This window comes from Pezoporus wallicus, unplaced genomic scaffold (assembly GCF_028554395.1).
Source record: "Pezoporus wallicus isolate ANWC-B61680 ecotype Strahan unplaced genomic scaffold, APGP_CSIRO_Pwel_v1 contig_7344, whole genome shotgun sequence".
NCBI lineage: Eukaryota > Metazoa > Chordata > Aves > Psittaciformes > Psittacidae > Pezoporus > Pezoporus wallicus.
In genome coordinates this window covers 139293-155530 of record NW_026640533.1, presented here as the reverse complement: position 1 = coordinate 155530, position 16238 = coordinate 139293, and the positions used below count along the sequence as shown (strand labels likewise).

Genomic DNA, 16238 nt, shown 5'->3' with positions numbered 1-16238 from the left:
AAAGCTATACCTGCTACTTACAAGGCAATAAACCAACTTCTTATGCCGTGGCTTAACCACTCCTGGTTCCTAACAGTCACATCAGATGGTGCAGTAAAAACTGCAGGTAATTTAGCTGTAGTAGATATGAAGTGAGCTATTTCTAGTTAGTGCAGTTGTTGCCTCACATAGGAGCAGCTATGCAACACTGACAGCCCGTGCTATTGTATGCAGTTAATACCAAGTGTCATTTTGTAATAAAAACAGATAACATTTTTCTGAAATTTTTTGGTGTGTGTCTTTTGGCGTTTAAATGTGCATAGTTTGTTCTTTTATGCTAATAGGGGTTAAAATATCCCTTTTAGGGGGATTCTATTGTACTGAGGTGTCTTTTGCACTGGAGTACTCTCATCCTAGAAACTTTCGATACACTTGATGTATTCAGTGGAGCCTTGAATTTTTATCTGCACAGTCAGGAAAAATTCTGTAAGGACCCCAGAAGATCTGCTTATTTTTTTTAATTGGGATTCTGTTCAGCCAGCTGAAAATCTGATTTATCTATTTTCTCTTCACCCTTTGCAACCTAACCAAGCTGAAGTCATAGTTTGTAAGAGATAACAACTGGTTATGTTGCATATCTTAACTGGAAAGGAAGGACTGGTTTTATTGGGAACCTATAAATGTCTTAACCTTCTTGCTCCTATAGGCTTTCTGTGTATTTTTCATGCATATATTAAGCAAAGAATTAGTTTTCCTCCCCTTTGTGAAAGACAGAAGGCACCTGCAGTACACAATTCAAAGGATGCGTATACCTGTACAAGTAAACTGTATCTGCCCTGTTCTCAGTAAATTATTATTGTAAACTGTGTTCTTAGAGTGCTTGTCTGTTATGAAGTATTTTCTTGGAGATGGTCGTAAAAGGAACAAATAAATACCAGTATTTATTCCATAATATGAACAGTCTTTCTGATACTGAACATAAAAAGCTACTGCTGTAACTAAACCATATGAAATTATTTTATACTTGAAATATGTTAAGTCAATGCATTCTTTAAAGCAACTCAGAGAGAGTGAAATACATGAAAGCTATCTAATCTTTTGTTAATGTTTTTGACACTTTCCCTACAGTAGAAGAACATGTTTATAGCAACACATGAACATTTAAATACAGGAACATGAACTTCAAGTGGTAACTTGGCAGTCCTGGGGTAAAGGTTGGACTTGATGATCTTAAAGGTCTTTTCCAACCTACTTGATTCTATGATTCAAACATTTGGGGATTTGTTACCTGGGGATTTTTTGTGCCTTTTCTTTACCACAGTTGAAGCTTCAGTGCAGAACAAAAAGTGTATGTTTATATCCCCATGAATGGTTTCTAATTGAAACTATAATAAATCAGTCAGGATGTTCCAGGTCTTTAGGACAAAGTAGTATATTTGTCACTACCAGTCAAGAAAGCTCAGACGTCTACCATAAACAAATGCAATCCTTAAAATAAATGAAGAGGGAAGGGAATTTTGCATCTGCATATGGTGTTACTGCATTCCTTCTTTCCTGAACAATATTCAGAAGGCGCTTGTAATAAGGCAGGGTATTTTTTATAGACACTGGCATGGATTGCAGAGAAAAATAACTCATCCCACAGTAAGATGATGAAGAGTGTCCCCTGGGGGAGTGCACTGGGGATGTGAGTTCTGGTCATTTGTGGTTTGAGGAAAGACCTTGGCTTTAGCCCTGTTCTGTTGCAAGAATAGTGAGATCCTCTGACAAGACCCTTGGACTATTTTTCTTACGGTGTGGTCAACTTAGGGCTTGCTTGAATGATGCCTAGAGGTAAAGAGGCATCTACTGACAAGTTTCATGTGGGACAATGGAGGAAATTACAGACCACTGCCTCCTGGACCCCCAGTGTTAAATTACAACACAAGGAAAACCTTAGGGTAAAATGCAGCTGCTACTTCCAGGATGGGATGCCGTTGGCATGCATGGAATCTACCTGGTGACGTTAACCCGGGCAACCCTGGAACCTTGGCATATGCTGAGAGAAAGTGACCAGAGGGTGGAGCAGAGTGAAGGCCCCGCAGCCAGTCTCTTTTGTACTCCCTGCAGGAGCAGGAACTAAAAGACACCATGTACTGGTAAACTGCACAGCAGCTGCCAACCAAGGAAACTAGATCTGTATTTGTAAAAGCAAAGTGAGAGGATTTTACACCCATCAGTAACAAAGTCTGCATGACCAGAGTCACTCAAGCTCCACAGACATAGAGTTAAAAAGTTGAAACCTGTGTTATTATGGGGAAGCCTGGACAGATCCAAGGGGTGCCTGCAAGGTCAGGATGAACAACACTGATGAACGAAGAACTGAGAGCAGGCGAGGAGGCTCTGCTCCTGTGTAGGCAGATTAATAAGACACAGAGCTAACATGCTGGAGACTAGCGTCCATTAAAAAAAGAAAACAAATCACTATGTTTCAAGAGAAATCCTTGGGTTTTCTTTCAAATGTTTCTGTTTAGTGTCACTGAGATTGCAAGGAAGCTCTAAAATTCTCAGTTCTGTGCTATTCAGGCATACTCAGAAACACTGAGCTGCAGAGCTGGGGAAGAAACAGGCTGCCCAGACAGGCGGCAACTGCAGCTACCAAACCTTTGATTTTTAAAGTGTGTCCAAGACAGAATCTGTCATATGGAAGTGAGAGCGTGACAAAAATGTATGAGCTATGGAGAGAAGGGTGTTACAGCATGAACTGTTAGATGACTTTAACCTGTAGGCATTGGTACTGACTACCTATAATTAGGGGAAACACAAAACTCATTCATCCTAAGGGTTCATCTCTACAAGAAAACTTACTGTTGTTACTGATTGTGTGTAGTGATCTAACTCTTGCATACAATTTTATTACTGAAGAGCTGTGTCAAAATGGAAAACTATATTCATACAACTGTCCCTTGTCAATCAGTGTCATTGAAACATTCAGTAGAGTACGAAGGATTATTAAAGAGTGTAAAATAATTTCCTATCCCTGTTTTTATCAGAGGCTGATGTTCTTGCCTTGGTCTAGCTGTTTCTTCTGTCTAAGCTGTTATTAAATTCCTTCTTATTGTCTCTGCAACTCGGCTGACAGAACATGTCCTTCCTAATCTGTTCAGTAAAAAACCACCTCAGCACAAAATGCTTCTATCAGTTGCTGTCTGGCTGTGCTGAGGCAGATTAGGAGCATGCTGTTTAGCTGGACCTTCTGTGGGAGCAGTATCCTTCAGCAGGGAAGCAGTGAGGTTTCTAATCACTCCTGCCATGCAAAACACTTCAGTCCAAGTGCTAACAGGGAATTCATGCAATGCACTGGTGACAAGGGGCTTATAGAGATTTGGGCCCCTACAACAGCATAAAATGCCTTAAAGCTCCTGTGGCTTTTAGAGCAAAGGGATAAAGGAACAGCATGAAGTGATGGTGTAGAGTCATCCCCTATGGGCTCACACAAAGGCTTTGCAATTGCTGGTGTGCTTGCCCATGTGCCAGTTCCAAATAAGCAGGGGAGACACTGCGGCTATGGTTTTCTTGCCCTGTATATGTGAATGGAGCCACGTGTCTCAGGTGTTGGCCCATGTAGGGCATAGTGGATTCAATATCCCTTCTGCTGATAGGATGGGACCTGAATTTCATAGAACCAGAGAATGGTTTGGGTTGGAAGGGACCTTAAAGCTCACCCGGTTCCAACCCCTGACATGGGCAGGGATACCTTCCACTCGACCAGGTTGCTCCAAGCTCTGTCCAACCTGGCCTTGAACACTGCAAGGGATGGGGCAGCCACAGCTTCTCTGGGCAACCTGTGCCAGAGTCTCACCACCCTCTCAGAGTGAAGAATTTCTTCCTAATGTCTAATCTAAATCTCCCATCTTTCAGTTTAAAGCCATTCCCCTTTGTCCTGTCACTACATGCTCTTAGAAAAAGTCCCTCTCCATATTTCTTTAGGGCCCCTAAGAAAAGAAAAAAAAAAACAACAAAAAACCCACACCACAATCAGAAAAACAAACAAAAAAACAAAACATAGAAAGGAAAAAATAAAAAAAAGAAAAAAGCATCCTGGCATGTAAGAGGCACACAAGAGCATGTGTATGTGAACATTCAGGATAAGATTGACAAAACTGAGCATGTACACACTTACTTAGGTGTGTGTAAGAACTTGGCATGGAGAGCTAGTAGAAGCTTCGCCAAATTTAGCCAGGAACCCTACCTCGGGATGCCCAAATGTTTACATCAGCTGTCCTATGTAAGCTCCTCTGGGCTAGCACTCTGTGCTGCATTAGACGTGTCACCCACCACTGTCCCTCACCGGGTCATGGGATGTAAGCCTATGTCAGTCCGCAGCCTCGGGCAATTAGAGCCTTTGGAGCATCAGTTTTCGGCTGCTGTGCGGCAGAGAAAGGGACGTGCATCGCTAGATGGCAGTGTGTAATACCCGCTCAGCTCACCGAAGTCGGCTGTGTGCAGGCACGCACAGCTGTAACTAGGACAGCTCTTTCTCTATGCAACGCAACTGATTTCACACCTGCTAATTAAACACGGAAGAGCAGCTGCGTGGTAAGCCAATACATAGCACCACAGACGGCTGGAGCTCCAGTATTCTGGGAGGAGCTAAATGGTCATCTTCATTAAAAATTGTTGGTGTTAATTGGAGAGAAATTTGTCATCAACTGCAATGATGCCTTCTCCTACACGGGACACTCTGTACCAGATCCGGACTCTGCTGAGTCGCGGTATTCTAAAATAACCTCGTGGCTAAGTCCCTCTGCTCAAAGCATGGGTCTTGTGGTCAGTTTACACCTGTTGGAGATGTGCCTCCAGACAGTGCTACACTCATGCACCTCCACAAGCTGGGAAGTTTTGGTCCCCTAAAGCCAGCTTTGTTATGGTAAGTTTCTCTGGTCCCTCTGTGATGAAGAGCTGGCCATTGCTGCTCCTGCTTCTTGGAAGCCATGGGAGGACTTGGGCCAAATTGAGGAAATGGAGCATGCTGCTGCAGGTCAAAAGTGGCTGCATCACTCATCAGGAAGCAGGACAGGATTTCAGTGAAGGAGGTCAAAGATGTCTCTTTCTCATTGGTTTGTCGAGATTGAGTCTTGCAGTTTGTAACCATGGAGGAGGTATTTGAAGTGAGTGAAGAGATGCCGCATGAGCACCCAGCAATTCAGCCCTTGAGCTACTCAATTGCAGCTGCTTCTTATGTGTGTATAGACTGAGCTGCCAGGCTATGCTACCTACGCTACCTATACACCTGTTCCCACAGGTGTGATGCCAGCTCTGGTACCTCTGCCCTTATCTGAAATGACAGGTATATCACCTGGTGACAGATGTAATGCTACCTTATCAGTGCAGCTTGTGAGCAGTGATTTTGCCGCTGCACAAGAAGCCTTGATGTGTTTGGGCATCTCATTCTTTTGGGTGTGGGTTGCTTTGTATAGGTGTATACAAAGCCCTTTCTGTTGTCCAAGTTGTCTCTCCAACAGACCAAGAACAGTTGAATAAATGCTTGTGCTGCCACCAAGAAGCTTTGGAAAAGGAAAGAAAAAGGGAGCTGTGTTTCTATTGTGGATGTACATCCCCTGTCCTTTCCCTTCTGCCAAAGCCTGTCACCAGGGTGAGAAAGCGGCAGATAGATAACCTTCTCTTTTCAGAGCCAAGGTGCTTACATGCATCTGTCCCGGCTCTAGCTTCCAGCCCCACCATGAATGTGAGTTTTATTCCTGGTTTTCCTAGAGGGCAGTGAGAACACACTCTTCCTGTACATTACAATATATGGTGCTCAATGGCTCTGCTGGCTGCTTACACTGACAGTTTTTCTGCTGTAAAATGAGCCAAAATTCCCAATTTGCAGGTATCCACAGCCCAGGTGAATGGCAGCTGGGAGGGCTCCCAAGCATGTCACCTTTTACAGCACTGTGCCAACACACTGCTACGGGTTGAGTGGTAGTGCCAATCATCTTGCCAAGTTGTTTTAGAGGTCTAGTCTGTGGACTGACAGCCACAATTAAAAAGACTCAGTTGAAGGCCACAGTAAAAGAGGATACTGTATTTTAAATGGGCAAGTGAAAACCAGAAACATCTGTTTTTAAAAACACATTTTCAAATGTCAATGTTGATCATTCTTTAGCTGAAAAATTAAAAGCTTGTAAGTTGAGAATGTGAAACTGCTTGCCTTCTGACATTCAGAAAGAAAACGTAAGAGATTTGTTTCATGCGAGACCTACTTTTTTGTTAGAAGAGGGTGTCTGAACAAAACCCCAAAGCTGGATGACTGCTTGTCATTAGCAGCGTTGCAGTCATAGCTAGCTTCCCCTAGGCACTGAAGTTTTCTCTTGTGTCATTGCAGAAGGAAGGGGAGATGAGGCATGACTGGGCCCAAGCCAATCCGAATTCACTACTCATGCATCACTAACAACAGCTAAAAATATTACAGCAAATGACTTCAGGAGAGACACCTGCTGCTGAGCCCAACAGAGCCACCTAGCACACGCGGCAGGTCTGTGTGTTTGCAGTCAGAGCAGTCAGTGCCTTCCCTCCAGGTTAGCCTGTATTGACCCTCCAATTCCTTTTTTTCAATTGCTAATATATTAGTGGCTCTGTGCTCCTCTGAGCTATGCAGGCTAAAATCTGTAAGAACAGAAGAGAAAGGGACAGATGAGATATAACCTACTTTACTGCAGGATTGCTGCTCAGCAGCCAAGGCCAGGACATGACTCTCATTCCCTGGGCTTTATATCCCATGCTGCCAGCTTTCTCCTGCCACTTTATACTATGGGCTTTTTACAGCAGAAACCGTATGTCCTTGTAAGTTTGAAAATGTGTGGTGTACACAGAGATGCACACCACAGACGCTTCAGTGAATGCTAGCAGTCTCTGTAACACTGTAGGAGTTACACTTGCTTTCTGTTCCTCAGCCCGACGCCTACATGGCAGATACAAGCACCCCAGGACAACGCTTTCCCACGCTGCACTTACTCTGGGTAGTGCTAGAGTTGATGAGGTTCTGCAGTGGCTTCTGGAAGGCCCCTTTGCTCACAAGGGTCCTCAAGGAAAAAGACCTAGCCATGAAGGCCTCCTGTGACCCCTGCAGATCTTGGGCCAGTTGTGGAGACTGGGGCATGTGACTCCATTGTCCCACCTCATCATAGCATCCCAGGATCCCAACAGGTGAGGGGCCTGCACATAAGGTAGCAGTCAGCCTAAATTTTATTGAAATAGAAGCATATAGATCCAAAGATTAACCACTATGCTGTGGAAGAGGAGCTTGTCTACTGTATCAGATGGCAGCATTCAGTGTAAGAATAGGCAGAGCAGCACTCAAAAAGGTTAAATAAGGTCACTCAGTGATTTGAATTCATAGTGAACCTGCCTAATGTTTGAAACAGGGTGGGGACAGCAGAGAATTTAAGGGCAGAAAGGCATAACAAGGGTAATAAAAACTATCTCATAGCCTGAACAAGTATTGTAGCATGGCCCTGAGAAACATGTATAAAATGTATCTTATCTGAGGAGCAGAGGAAAGAGTGTTTACAGTGATGAGCAGATATTGCTTTATTTGCTTCTTCCGCATTGCAGAAAAAGGGCTTTTTAAGTAAACAAGATACATCCCTGGTACCTTCTTGCTGGAACAGTGCTTGGGATGCCGTGTTTCTCATTCATTCACATGGAATGGAGTAAAACCAGCCACGTTTGCTGTTACCAAGTAGAGGAGTATCAGTTGGTTCAGCAGTAACCTCCAGTTATAATTTCAAGAAAGGATAAATTATTTTTTTCTTTGTTCTCTTCTGAGAGAAAAGAGAGCTGGAATTTGGAGAATCTTTAAAAGCTGTTTCTATTTCCTAGCACACTGTGACTTTAGGTCCTGTAAGAACAGCATGCTTACTGAAACCATGCCATTACAAGGCTTTGTGGTCAGTAAAAGGACAGAATGGTTGGATGATTTTTTCAGTGTTTGGTTTGGCTCAAATTCTTCATCAAGTTTTGGCCAGAAAAGTAGGAGAGAAAGAGTTAGCTATGGCATTTTTAGCTTTATATCAACATCTTGTATCCTAACCAACATTAAGAACTGACTGCTGAGAAGGAAGAAAGCTCTCAGTAGGGTAGATCTGGGATAACCCCTGAGTACTGAGCACGAAGTGGAGTGGTCTGGAAAGGTATGGAGATTAGCAAGACAGTTCCTGGTTTTACTGTAGTCCAGATAAATTTGCTGATAGAAGGAAAAGAGCAGCAATGTACTAGAATTCTGTGCAGTGCCTGCATGCATAGGTGTGACTGTGTACAAGTACCAATTAGCTTAACCACTTCATGCTTAAAATGTCTGGCTTACAGAAAGATTTTGTGAATGTGTCAAAGCTATTACATATGGCCTGGGTAGGAGGGAGTAGTTTCAGGGCATGTGCAGGTGAATATGGGGATGCCAATTCTTTCCAATGGCAGAAAGATGTGATATTTACACCTGAAAGATGGAAAGATGGCAGATGTGACATTTACACCAGGACTATGCATTTAAGAAATTAAACAGCTTCCTCAGCTGCTGGTTGCCAGTGATAAATAGGCATTGCAGTGTAGCATTTACATTGCACATTCTAACAGTGACTGGCATTCAAAAGGAAGAGTTGTAATAAAAGTTTAAACTGATGATGAGCATTTTACAGCATATTTACTTGTGCTTACACCAGTTTAGCTCCAAGGCCAAATACAGTTCCCACAGGAGGGATGTCTGCTAAAAATTCAAGCCCCATTTCTCTTCCAGTGGAATGCTTGTACTCCCTTACAAAAGCTGTAAATGAGAACCACTAAGCAAACCCATCTGATGCTCCTGATGAATCCAAGCTCACTTCTGCTGTTCCTCAGTGCTTTGGACACTTCAAGCTGTATTGCGAGACATCATCAGTAGGCCTGTGAATGTGGAAGGATTCAGTTCACGAGAAGTATTTATAGAATCATAGAATAGTTTGGATTGGAAAGGACCTTGAAATTGTCTAGTTCCAAACCGCTGCCTCAGCAGGGGCACCACACATAAACCGTGCGACCAAGACTCCCTCCAACTTGGCCTTCAACATTTATGTGGAAATACTATCTCCTATCTTCATTCAGCCACAGGAATTCCAAAGCCTTTGTGCTTTCTGGTCCGTTGTGACAGAGCTTGTGTCCTTGGCACAGATGTCAAAACAAAATGGAGGGAGGGAATTATGTAAAGTTCTTTCAAGTCTTCCCCTGTAAGATGGAAAGCAGCGAAACTGTCTTTTTCTGATTTTAAAATGTTTCTTTACAGATCATGCTGAAAACGGCCCGTAAGCAAGTTGAACAGCTACTGAGCCAGAGGACACAGAAAAGCAGCAGTTAGAAAATAAACTGTAGTGGGAGGCCCTGATGTGTACCAGTGTAGAAATTTAACATTTGAGCATGTATACATAATTCCGTATGTTCTTACGACAACCAGACTGATCAAAACAACTGATTTATGTAAGTTTTATGCCACTATGGTGACAGCATACCTTCACCCAAGTGTGAAGCTGCACCATACAACAAACAAGGAGCTAGTGTTGTATGTAGTGGGGTGCCCAGCACTGGTAAATACAAGTCCAAGCAAAGTGAAGCACAGAGCTCTTCCTCAAAGCCTCAAACCCTGGCAGGGACAGCACTGTAACAAGCAAAACCACTGTATCAGTGGGGTTTGAACAGCTCACAAAGGAAATATTTCAGGGAGACTAATGGACTAAGTGGCTCCCAATGGTTTTACTACTCAGGAGCTCTGCCCTAGGATGTCTTTAGTCAGTTTAGTTTTCAAACTTGTCCTGCTTCACTCCAGACATTGAACCTTTTTACAGTGTCAGGGAGAGGAATCGCATGAGACCACAGAAACATCTCTTCCTTATATCAGACGATCTTATTACTTCCAAGCACAAGTTTTATCATATTGTGATTTCATGTTGGGAAAAATCATTATTTTCTCTGTTTTTCACTGTGACTTATACATTGGTCCAATGCCCTATGAGATCTGGGTCTCAAATCCCTGGCCTGGGACCTTAAATGACCTTGGGTAGGTAAATTTTCATTTTGCAACTTGGCTTCTCCATCAGGAAAATACTGAGACTGTATTTTTTTTTTCTCATGGCTTTACAGAAAGTCTCACCTATGAATTATCCTGCTGCACAGGAGAGAAAGAATGAGAAACCTGATTATGGCAGGGTCTTCCCTTAGGAACAGAAGGGTCTATCCACAGCAGAACTTTATGAACCTCACCAAAATCTTTCTTTCTAATTCTGCCTGTGGGATAACAGCATATGGACTTGAGAAACAACGTTGTTCAAAACAAGGACAGTACATATTATTATCAAGTTAATGCTAAGAATATAAGAACATTTTTTGTCAGTGGCTATGACTTCACAAAGGACCTTCAAATTTTGTTACATGCCTCCTTCCACATGCAGCCAGAGTTGCCACATGCTCACCTCTGGGAGCCTGGGCATGTCACATTTGCAGTATTTGCTATATTTGAAGAGGAGATAATCAGCAAAATTCCCACTGTGTGCAGTTCTGGTGTCCTCAACATAAAAAGGACATGGAGCTGTAGGAGCAAGCCCTGAGGAGGGCCACGAGGATGATCAGGGGCTGGAGCACCTCCTGTATGAAGATAGGCTGAGAAAGTTGGGGCTGTTCAGCCTGGAGAAGAGAAGGCTGCGTGGAGACCTCATAGCAGCCTTCCAGTAGCTGAAGGGCGCCTACAGGCATACCGGACAGAGACTCTTCATTAGGGACTGTAGTGGTAAGACAAGGGGTAACGGGTTCAAACTTAAACAGAAGAAGTTCAGACTAGGTGTAAGGAAGAAGTTCTTTACTGTGAGGGTGGTGAGGCACTGGAGCGGGTTGCCCAAAGAAGTGGTAAAAGCTCCATCCCTGGCAGTGTTCAAGGCCAGGTTGGACAGAGCCTTGGGGGGCACAGTTTAGTGTGAGGCATCCCTGCTCATGGCAGGGGGGTTGGAACTTGATGATCTTAAGGTCTTTTCCAACCCTAACCATTCTATGATTCTATAATGAAGGTGTGTTTTACATAATATTGCACATGCAGACACATTCTAATACGATTCCAAGAGAACAAAGGCATTTACCTATACTTTCTTGATGGATATCGATACTGACCTTGGGGCAAGAGCACAGTATATAACACGATCATAGTTTTAATTTTAGACTCAAGCCTACAAAGATGGAGAAGAGGCCACAGAATTCTTCTTGGCTGCCACAGGCACGAGGGGTGTTTCAGAAAATCTGTGTGCTGAGAGGCTCATCAGCTTGTGCTGGACCATGTACACTCAAGGATATCTGTGTGGATAACACTTAACAAAAGCAGGACACTTTATTAAACCATTTTGCAACTGAAGTATCTAGAGATGATTAGCCCAAGGTCTTCATGACCAAAGACTCCATATTGTGGGTCCCAGTAACGTGCTTGGGTTGCAGTCTGCTTTGCCAGAAACAGGATAAAACTGAGCACAGGCCAACAGAGCATCACAGCGCTCAGAGCAAGGCAGTTACTTACACAGGGAACAACAGCCTCTCTCAGAGATATTGCTAGCCAGCGAGTTATCAGCTTGCAAGCTAGCTTGCTCTTGTAGGGACTAAAAAGTAGCATAAGCCAAGAGCACTTGATGGCTTCTACTCTGCATCTTGGTGAGTCAATTTCCATCTGCATTTAAAAACGTTGGTGCCAAAATAAAGTAGCAGAACACACGTGACCCACTGCCCCACTCTGTGCACTGTTGCTGTGAAATGCTGTTAAGATAGGTACTTCTTCGCGTCCATGATTGTTTTGCAGACATCACTTTCATAGTTTCATAGTGAGTCTTTTCACAGCTGCAGTTTCTTGTCAACTGTGGTTGCTTCTTGCAAACTTTTTGTATGGTCACTGATACTCCCTTTTCAGAAGCAGTGAAGCCATTGTCAAAATGGCTCCCATGAGTCAAAATGACCCTCAGTGTCTCCTACAGTTTATCCAACACTCAGGTGTTGCTTGCTTCCAGTAAAAATACCTACAATCCACTGGATTTTTAGCCAGACTTGATTGAGGTTATCCTCTCAGAAGGCACCGTGTTTATGAAACTGCGTATGACAAAGGTAAAGATGGAAGTGAACCAGGTGGTCAGACTATAGGGGACAGAAGTGTGCACATGCACGTAATGGGGAGAAGTGGAGGCTATGTAATATGACTGGCATGGAGGGGGAACTGGCGCATGGGAAGAGGCTGGTACTTCTTTCAGCAGTGCTCAGTCCTGCTGTTCACTGCCGCTCAATGCTTAGGCCACTCTGGCACGTGGGCTCTCACAGCCTTTGAAATAGACTAATGAGGAGGTACTTCACCAACATGAACGCACAAGAATCGCAGGGCTGTGGCAGACGTATGGGGCTGTGGTGCAACATGGTGGTGAAGATGGAGGTGTCAGACTGGCACGGATAAAAAATGAAGGAATGTCATGCTCAAGGGCAGGAGAGGAAGCCTTAAGAGGAAGATGAGGCCAGGTGGGACTAGCATGGACAGAGAAGGTACGGAAGACAGTGCAATTCAGAATTAAACCGGTGGGATGGCCAGAAAGTCACAGCTGGAAAGGCAGCACCGAATCAAGATGCTTGACGTATGTACCACGTACATCTGAAAGCATGTAAGGGAAGGAACGCAGCCATGCTGCACGTTTTTCACTCCTCTCAAAACTAGCCTGCCTTCATGACAGGGCAGGAAGCAACCGCGATGGGACGGACGAAAAGTTCTCATCGCGTGCAAAGACCCAGAGACTTGTCTGGAGCGCGGTGACACGTGGGGCCCCCTTCTCACTGAGCGGGAGACGCTTCCAGCAGGAGTACTGCGCGGACCTGACCAAAGGGGGAAAACAGCCAGGAAACGGTCCCGGCCCGCGCGCCCCTTCCCCACGGCTGCCGGAACCAGTAACACCGCTTGCGATCGCAACACCACCTCGGAGCATGCGTTCTAGGCTCTGCCACTGCTTCCCTCCTCCCATCTCGCACCCCCCCCCCCCCCCCCCCCCCCCCCCCCGCCTTTTGCATAAAGAGGCTGCTCCGCACGAGTACCTATCACTGCTGGCGGATGCACCCGTAGCGCGGGGGAGCCTTACCTGCGCAACTGACTGCTCTGGAGCACTCCTCACCTTTGCCAGGTCCCCCAGCGCGCTCTGATCACGGGGCCGCCACTGCCTTTACCTCCCAGCCCGGGAGCCAGCGAGGAAAGTCCGCCTCTCCGGCGGAGTATTTCCTTTTTCTCCCGAAGAGCGGCCGGCGCGGCAGAACGTGGAAACGGCTCGGAACTCCCCAGCGAGGCGCGCGGCAGCGCCGCCGCCGTCGCTGCGGCAGCGGGCGGAGCGAGAGGCGGTGCCAACAGCCGGCGGGGCCCAGAGTCAGAGAGTCACGACGCCCGGGAAGCCGCTGCCGCCGGATCCGCCCCCAGGAGGGCGAGCGAGGGAGAGGGAGGAGGAGGCGCAGAAAGGCACTCTATTCACCGCTTCTGGTATCTTTGCCTCCCTCCCGGCCGTCGCTTCGGCCCCTCTGTCCGCTCACCGGAGCTCCGTGTGTGCCGCGGCGGGGGGCCAGGCCGCAGCGGCGCCGGAGGAGCCACCGGGAGCACCGAGCCGGGCCCGGGCCGCTACTTCTGGAGTAGGATGTCCCGACATGAAGGTGAGCGGCGCGGGGCGGCAGGCCGCAGCGGTGGGGGCGCGTCCCGGGGCCCGTCCCGGCGTTAGGGCCTGGCGCGGCGCCGTTTCGGGCGGATCATCATGGCGGCGCCGCCGCCGGGAGCAGAGCCCACGGAGCCGACGGCGGAAGGAGGCCTCGGCGGCGGAGGGCGGCGGCTGGGCCCCGCTCTGCAGTGTCATGGGAGGGGAGGCGGCCGCTGCCGTTACGGCCCGTTTCACCGCGCGGCCTATGGCGGGCCCGGCCGCCTTCCTCCGGCGTCCCTCTGGGCGCGGAGCCGATGCCTGCCGCCGCGCCGGTCCGGCAGGCGGCGGGGGCTCTTCTGCCCTTCTTCCGCTCTTCCGCCTAAAGGACGGGCGGAGGGAGGTGGGGCCGGGCCGGGCGGGTGTACGGGGCGCCCCGAGGCCCGGCCGGGGTGGGCGGTGGCGCGGGGTGGCCTGCCGACGTGTCGGCCGCCGCGGCTTGTCAGGCCGGGCACGGAGGTCCGGTTAGGGGTGTCGCTCCGGAAGAGCGGCCTGATTCCTTGGGGCCCTAGTAGTGCTGAGGGTCGCGCCCGGCAGGCGGGGAAAGGAGCCAGGCCTGGCGCAGGGCCTGTGGAGAGGTGTGCTGGCAGCCTGCGTGGCCCTGCAGAGGGGCAGCTTGTGTGCTGGTGGCCCCGGGAGCCGCCGCCTTGCTGTCCGTTTTGTCTTCTGACAGAGGAAACCGGTGCTGATGTAGTGGCATGTTTTGAGGCTTTGAGAGGCCATCAAAAGAAGCGTGGTTTGTGTGTTTGCCTTGGTCCCGGTGTGTTTACCGCTGTGGATGAGTTCAGCGGATAGTTCAGAATTAGTCAAAAGCAGCAGGATGGAGAGGGAGCTGGAAGCTGAGAAAGGAGTTCCTACAGAAGGAGATGAGAGTGTGAAAACAGGCGAGAAAGTTACATGATTTTTCTGTCCTTTCTTATTAGTGGATAGGGTGCTTGGACTAGTATTAGAATACCTCCTAAAAGCACATTTTGTTACCTGAAAGGTAACTAGTTTTAGGGTGGTTTTTTGGGTTATTTTTTTACTTAAAATTTAGTGGGGGTACCAAATTCTTCCTGTGCATCTCTTGGTTTGTGTAGTTACACTCCCCCTTCCTCCCCCCCTCCATTTTTCTGAAAGGGTGGAGATGAATTTCTGTATGATTAAGGATGCATTTTTTAACAATAGTGAATGAAATGAGCACTGATCACGAAGTTATAGAACCATTGTGGGATTAGGCAGTCTGTAAATCTCTCCTGTGATGCACGTATCCCTGGTACTCTTTTTATAAAGTGCAGTAGTTAAATACAAGCTTTTCTAGCTTGAACAGGATAGAATTACAGAAGCAATATTGTGTGTTCTTTAGAACTTTGTAGTGGCAAGTGCATGGACTGTTAGAAAAAGTGATGATATTTGCTAAAAAGACATTTTGGTCCTGGACTAGTAGGGAAAACAGAGAAAAAGTGAAAGTAGGTTTCTTTGTAAGTGTGTTTCTGATGGAGGCTGTATAATAAATTTTTCTGTTGTGTGTTAGGTTCTTGTTGTAGCAGGGTGAATTATATTCACCTGCTTGGATATTTGTTGATATTTCTAGGAGTGACTGTTAACAAAAACAGGCTTAGTATTCTCTATCTGAAGCAAATTTCATCAGTGTTTGTTCTTTCTGGACATGCATTGTTAGAATAAACTGAAAAAATTATCTTTTTCGGCTGATAAGTGAGTGTGAGTTTAAGTAACTTTATATTGTGGATATAGACTCCTCGTGTGTGTGCACGCGTGTGAGTGAAACATTGAAAGCACTGAGATTAAAAATGACATCTGTCACTGTATCCTCATATTTTTATTAAATCTAGTCTGTCACTTAATTTCTCAGTGATTCTCCTCTTGACACTTATGTTTAGTTTTAGTCAACTTTAGTTACAGTTTTAGAATTACATTAATACAGAAAGTGTGGTTTTCCCACTTAATGGAAAAGGGGCATGGATGCTTAATTTTGTTAGAAATCTGGGAATCCTTAGAAATGAAATCTTAAAAAAAAGGTGATTTTTGTTTCAGATCTATGTGCTGTCATTTGTAACTTACAGTTTTTGATCCAGTGTGACTAGTTTGGGAAGGGCTGTCTTGGAAGCATATGTTACAGAGGCAAAGCAAGCTTTAATCATGTTTAATAAGTGATATCTTTCCTGCGTGTTACCTTTAAAGTGGTCCATTGCAGGATTTACAGATTGTTCCTGACACAGTCTGGATGCTGTTCCAGTTTTAGGATGGGGAAAGATGTCTCTGAAAGGGCAAACACTGAAGAAGCTGGAATTTCAAAGTCTAGGGACTTAAAATAGGACATGAAGCATCTGATGGAGACCTTTCTTTCCATCAGGGTTTCTTGACTGTTTTCTTTGGTGTAATAATCCATAAAATACAACTGGCTGTTTAATAAAAAAAAAATTTTTTTATGCTTTAGAAGAAGTCCAAGCACTGCTCTGGGCTCATGTTTTTCCCAAATTCAGGAGAAAGGGGCACAACTAGAACCCGAGTTATTGTTGC

The 16238-nt window shown here is 45.9% G+C and overlaps 1 protein-coding gene across 1 annotated transcript in view; it reads left to right on the top strand.

Moving 5' to 3' along the window:
- The first annotated feature begins 13513 nt into the window (after positions 1–13513).
- Positions 13514–16238, top strand: part of KCMF1 (potassium channel modulatory factor 1) — a 46645-nt gene continuing 43920 nt past the window's right edge. The window contains exon 1 of the mRNA XM_057419371.1: positions 13514–13680. Within this exon, the coding sequence (XP_057275354.1) occupies positions 13665–13680 (16 nt within the window). The 5' untranslated portion in view covers positions 13514–13664. The remainder of the gene's footprint in view (positions 13681–16238) is intronic.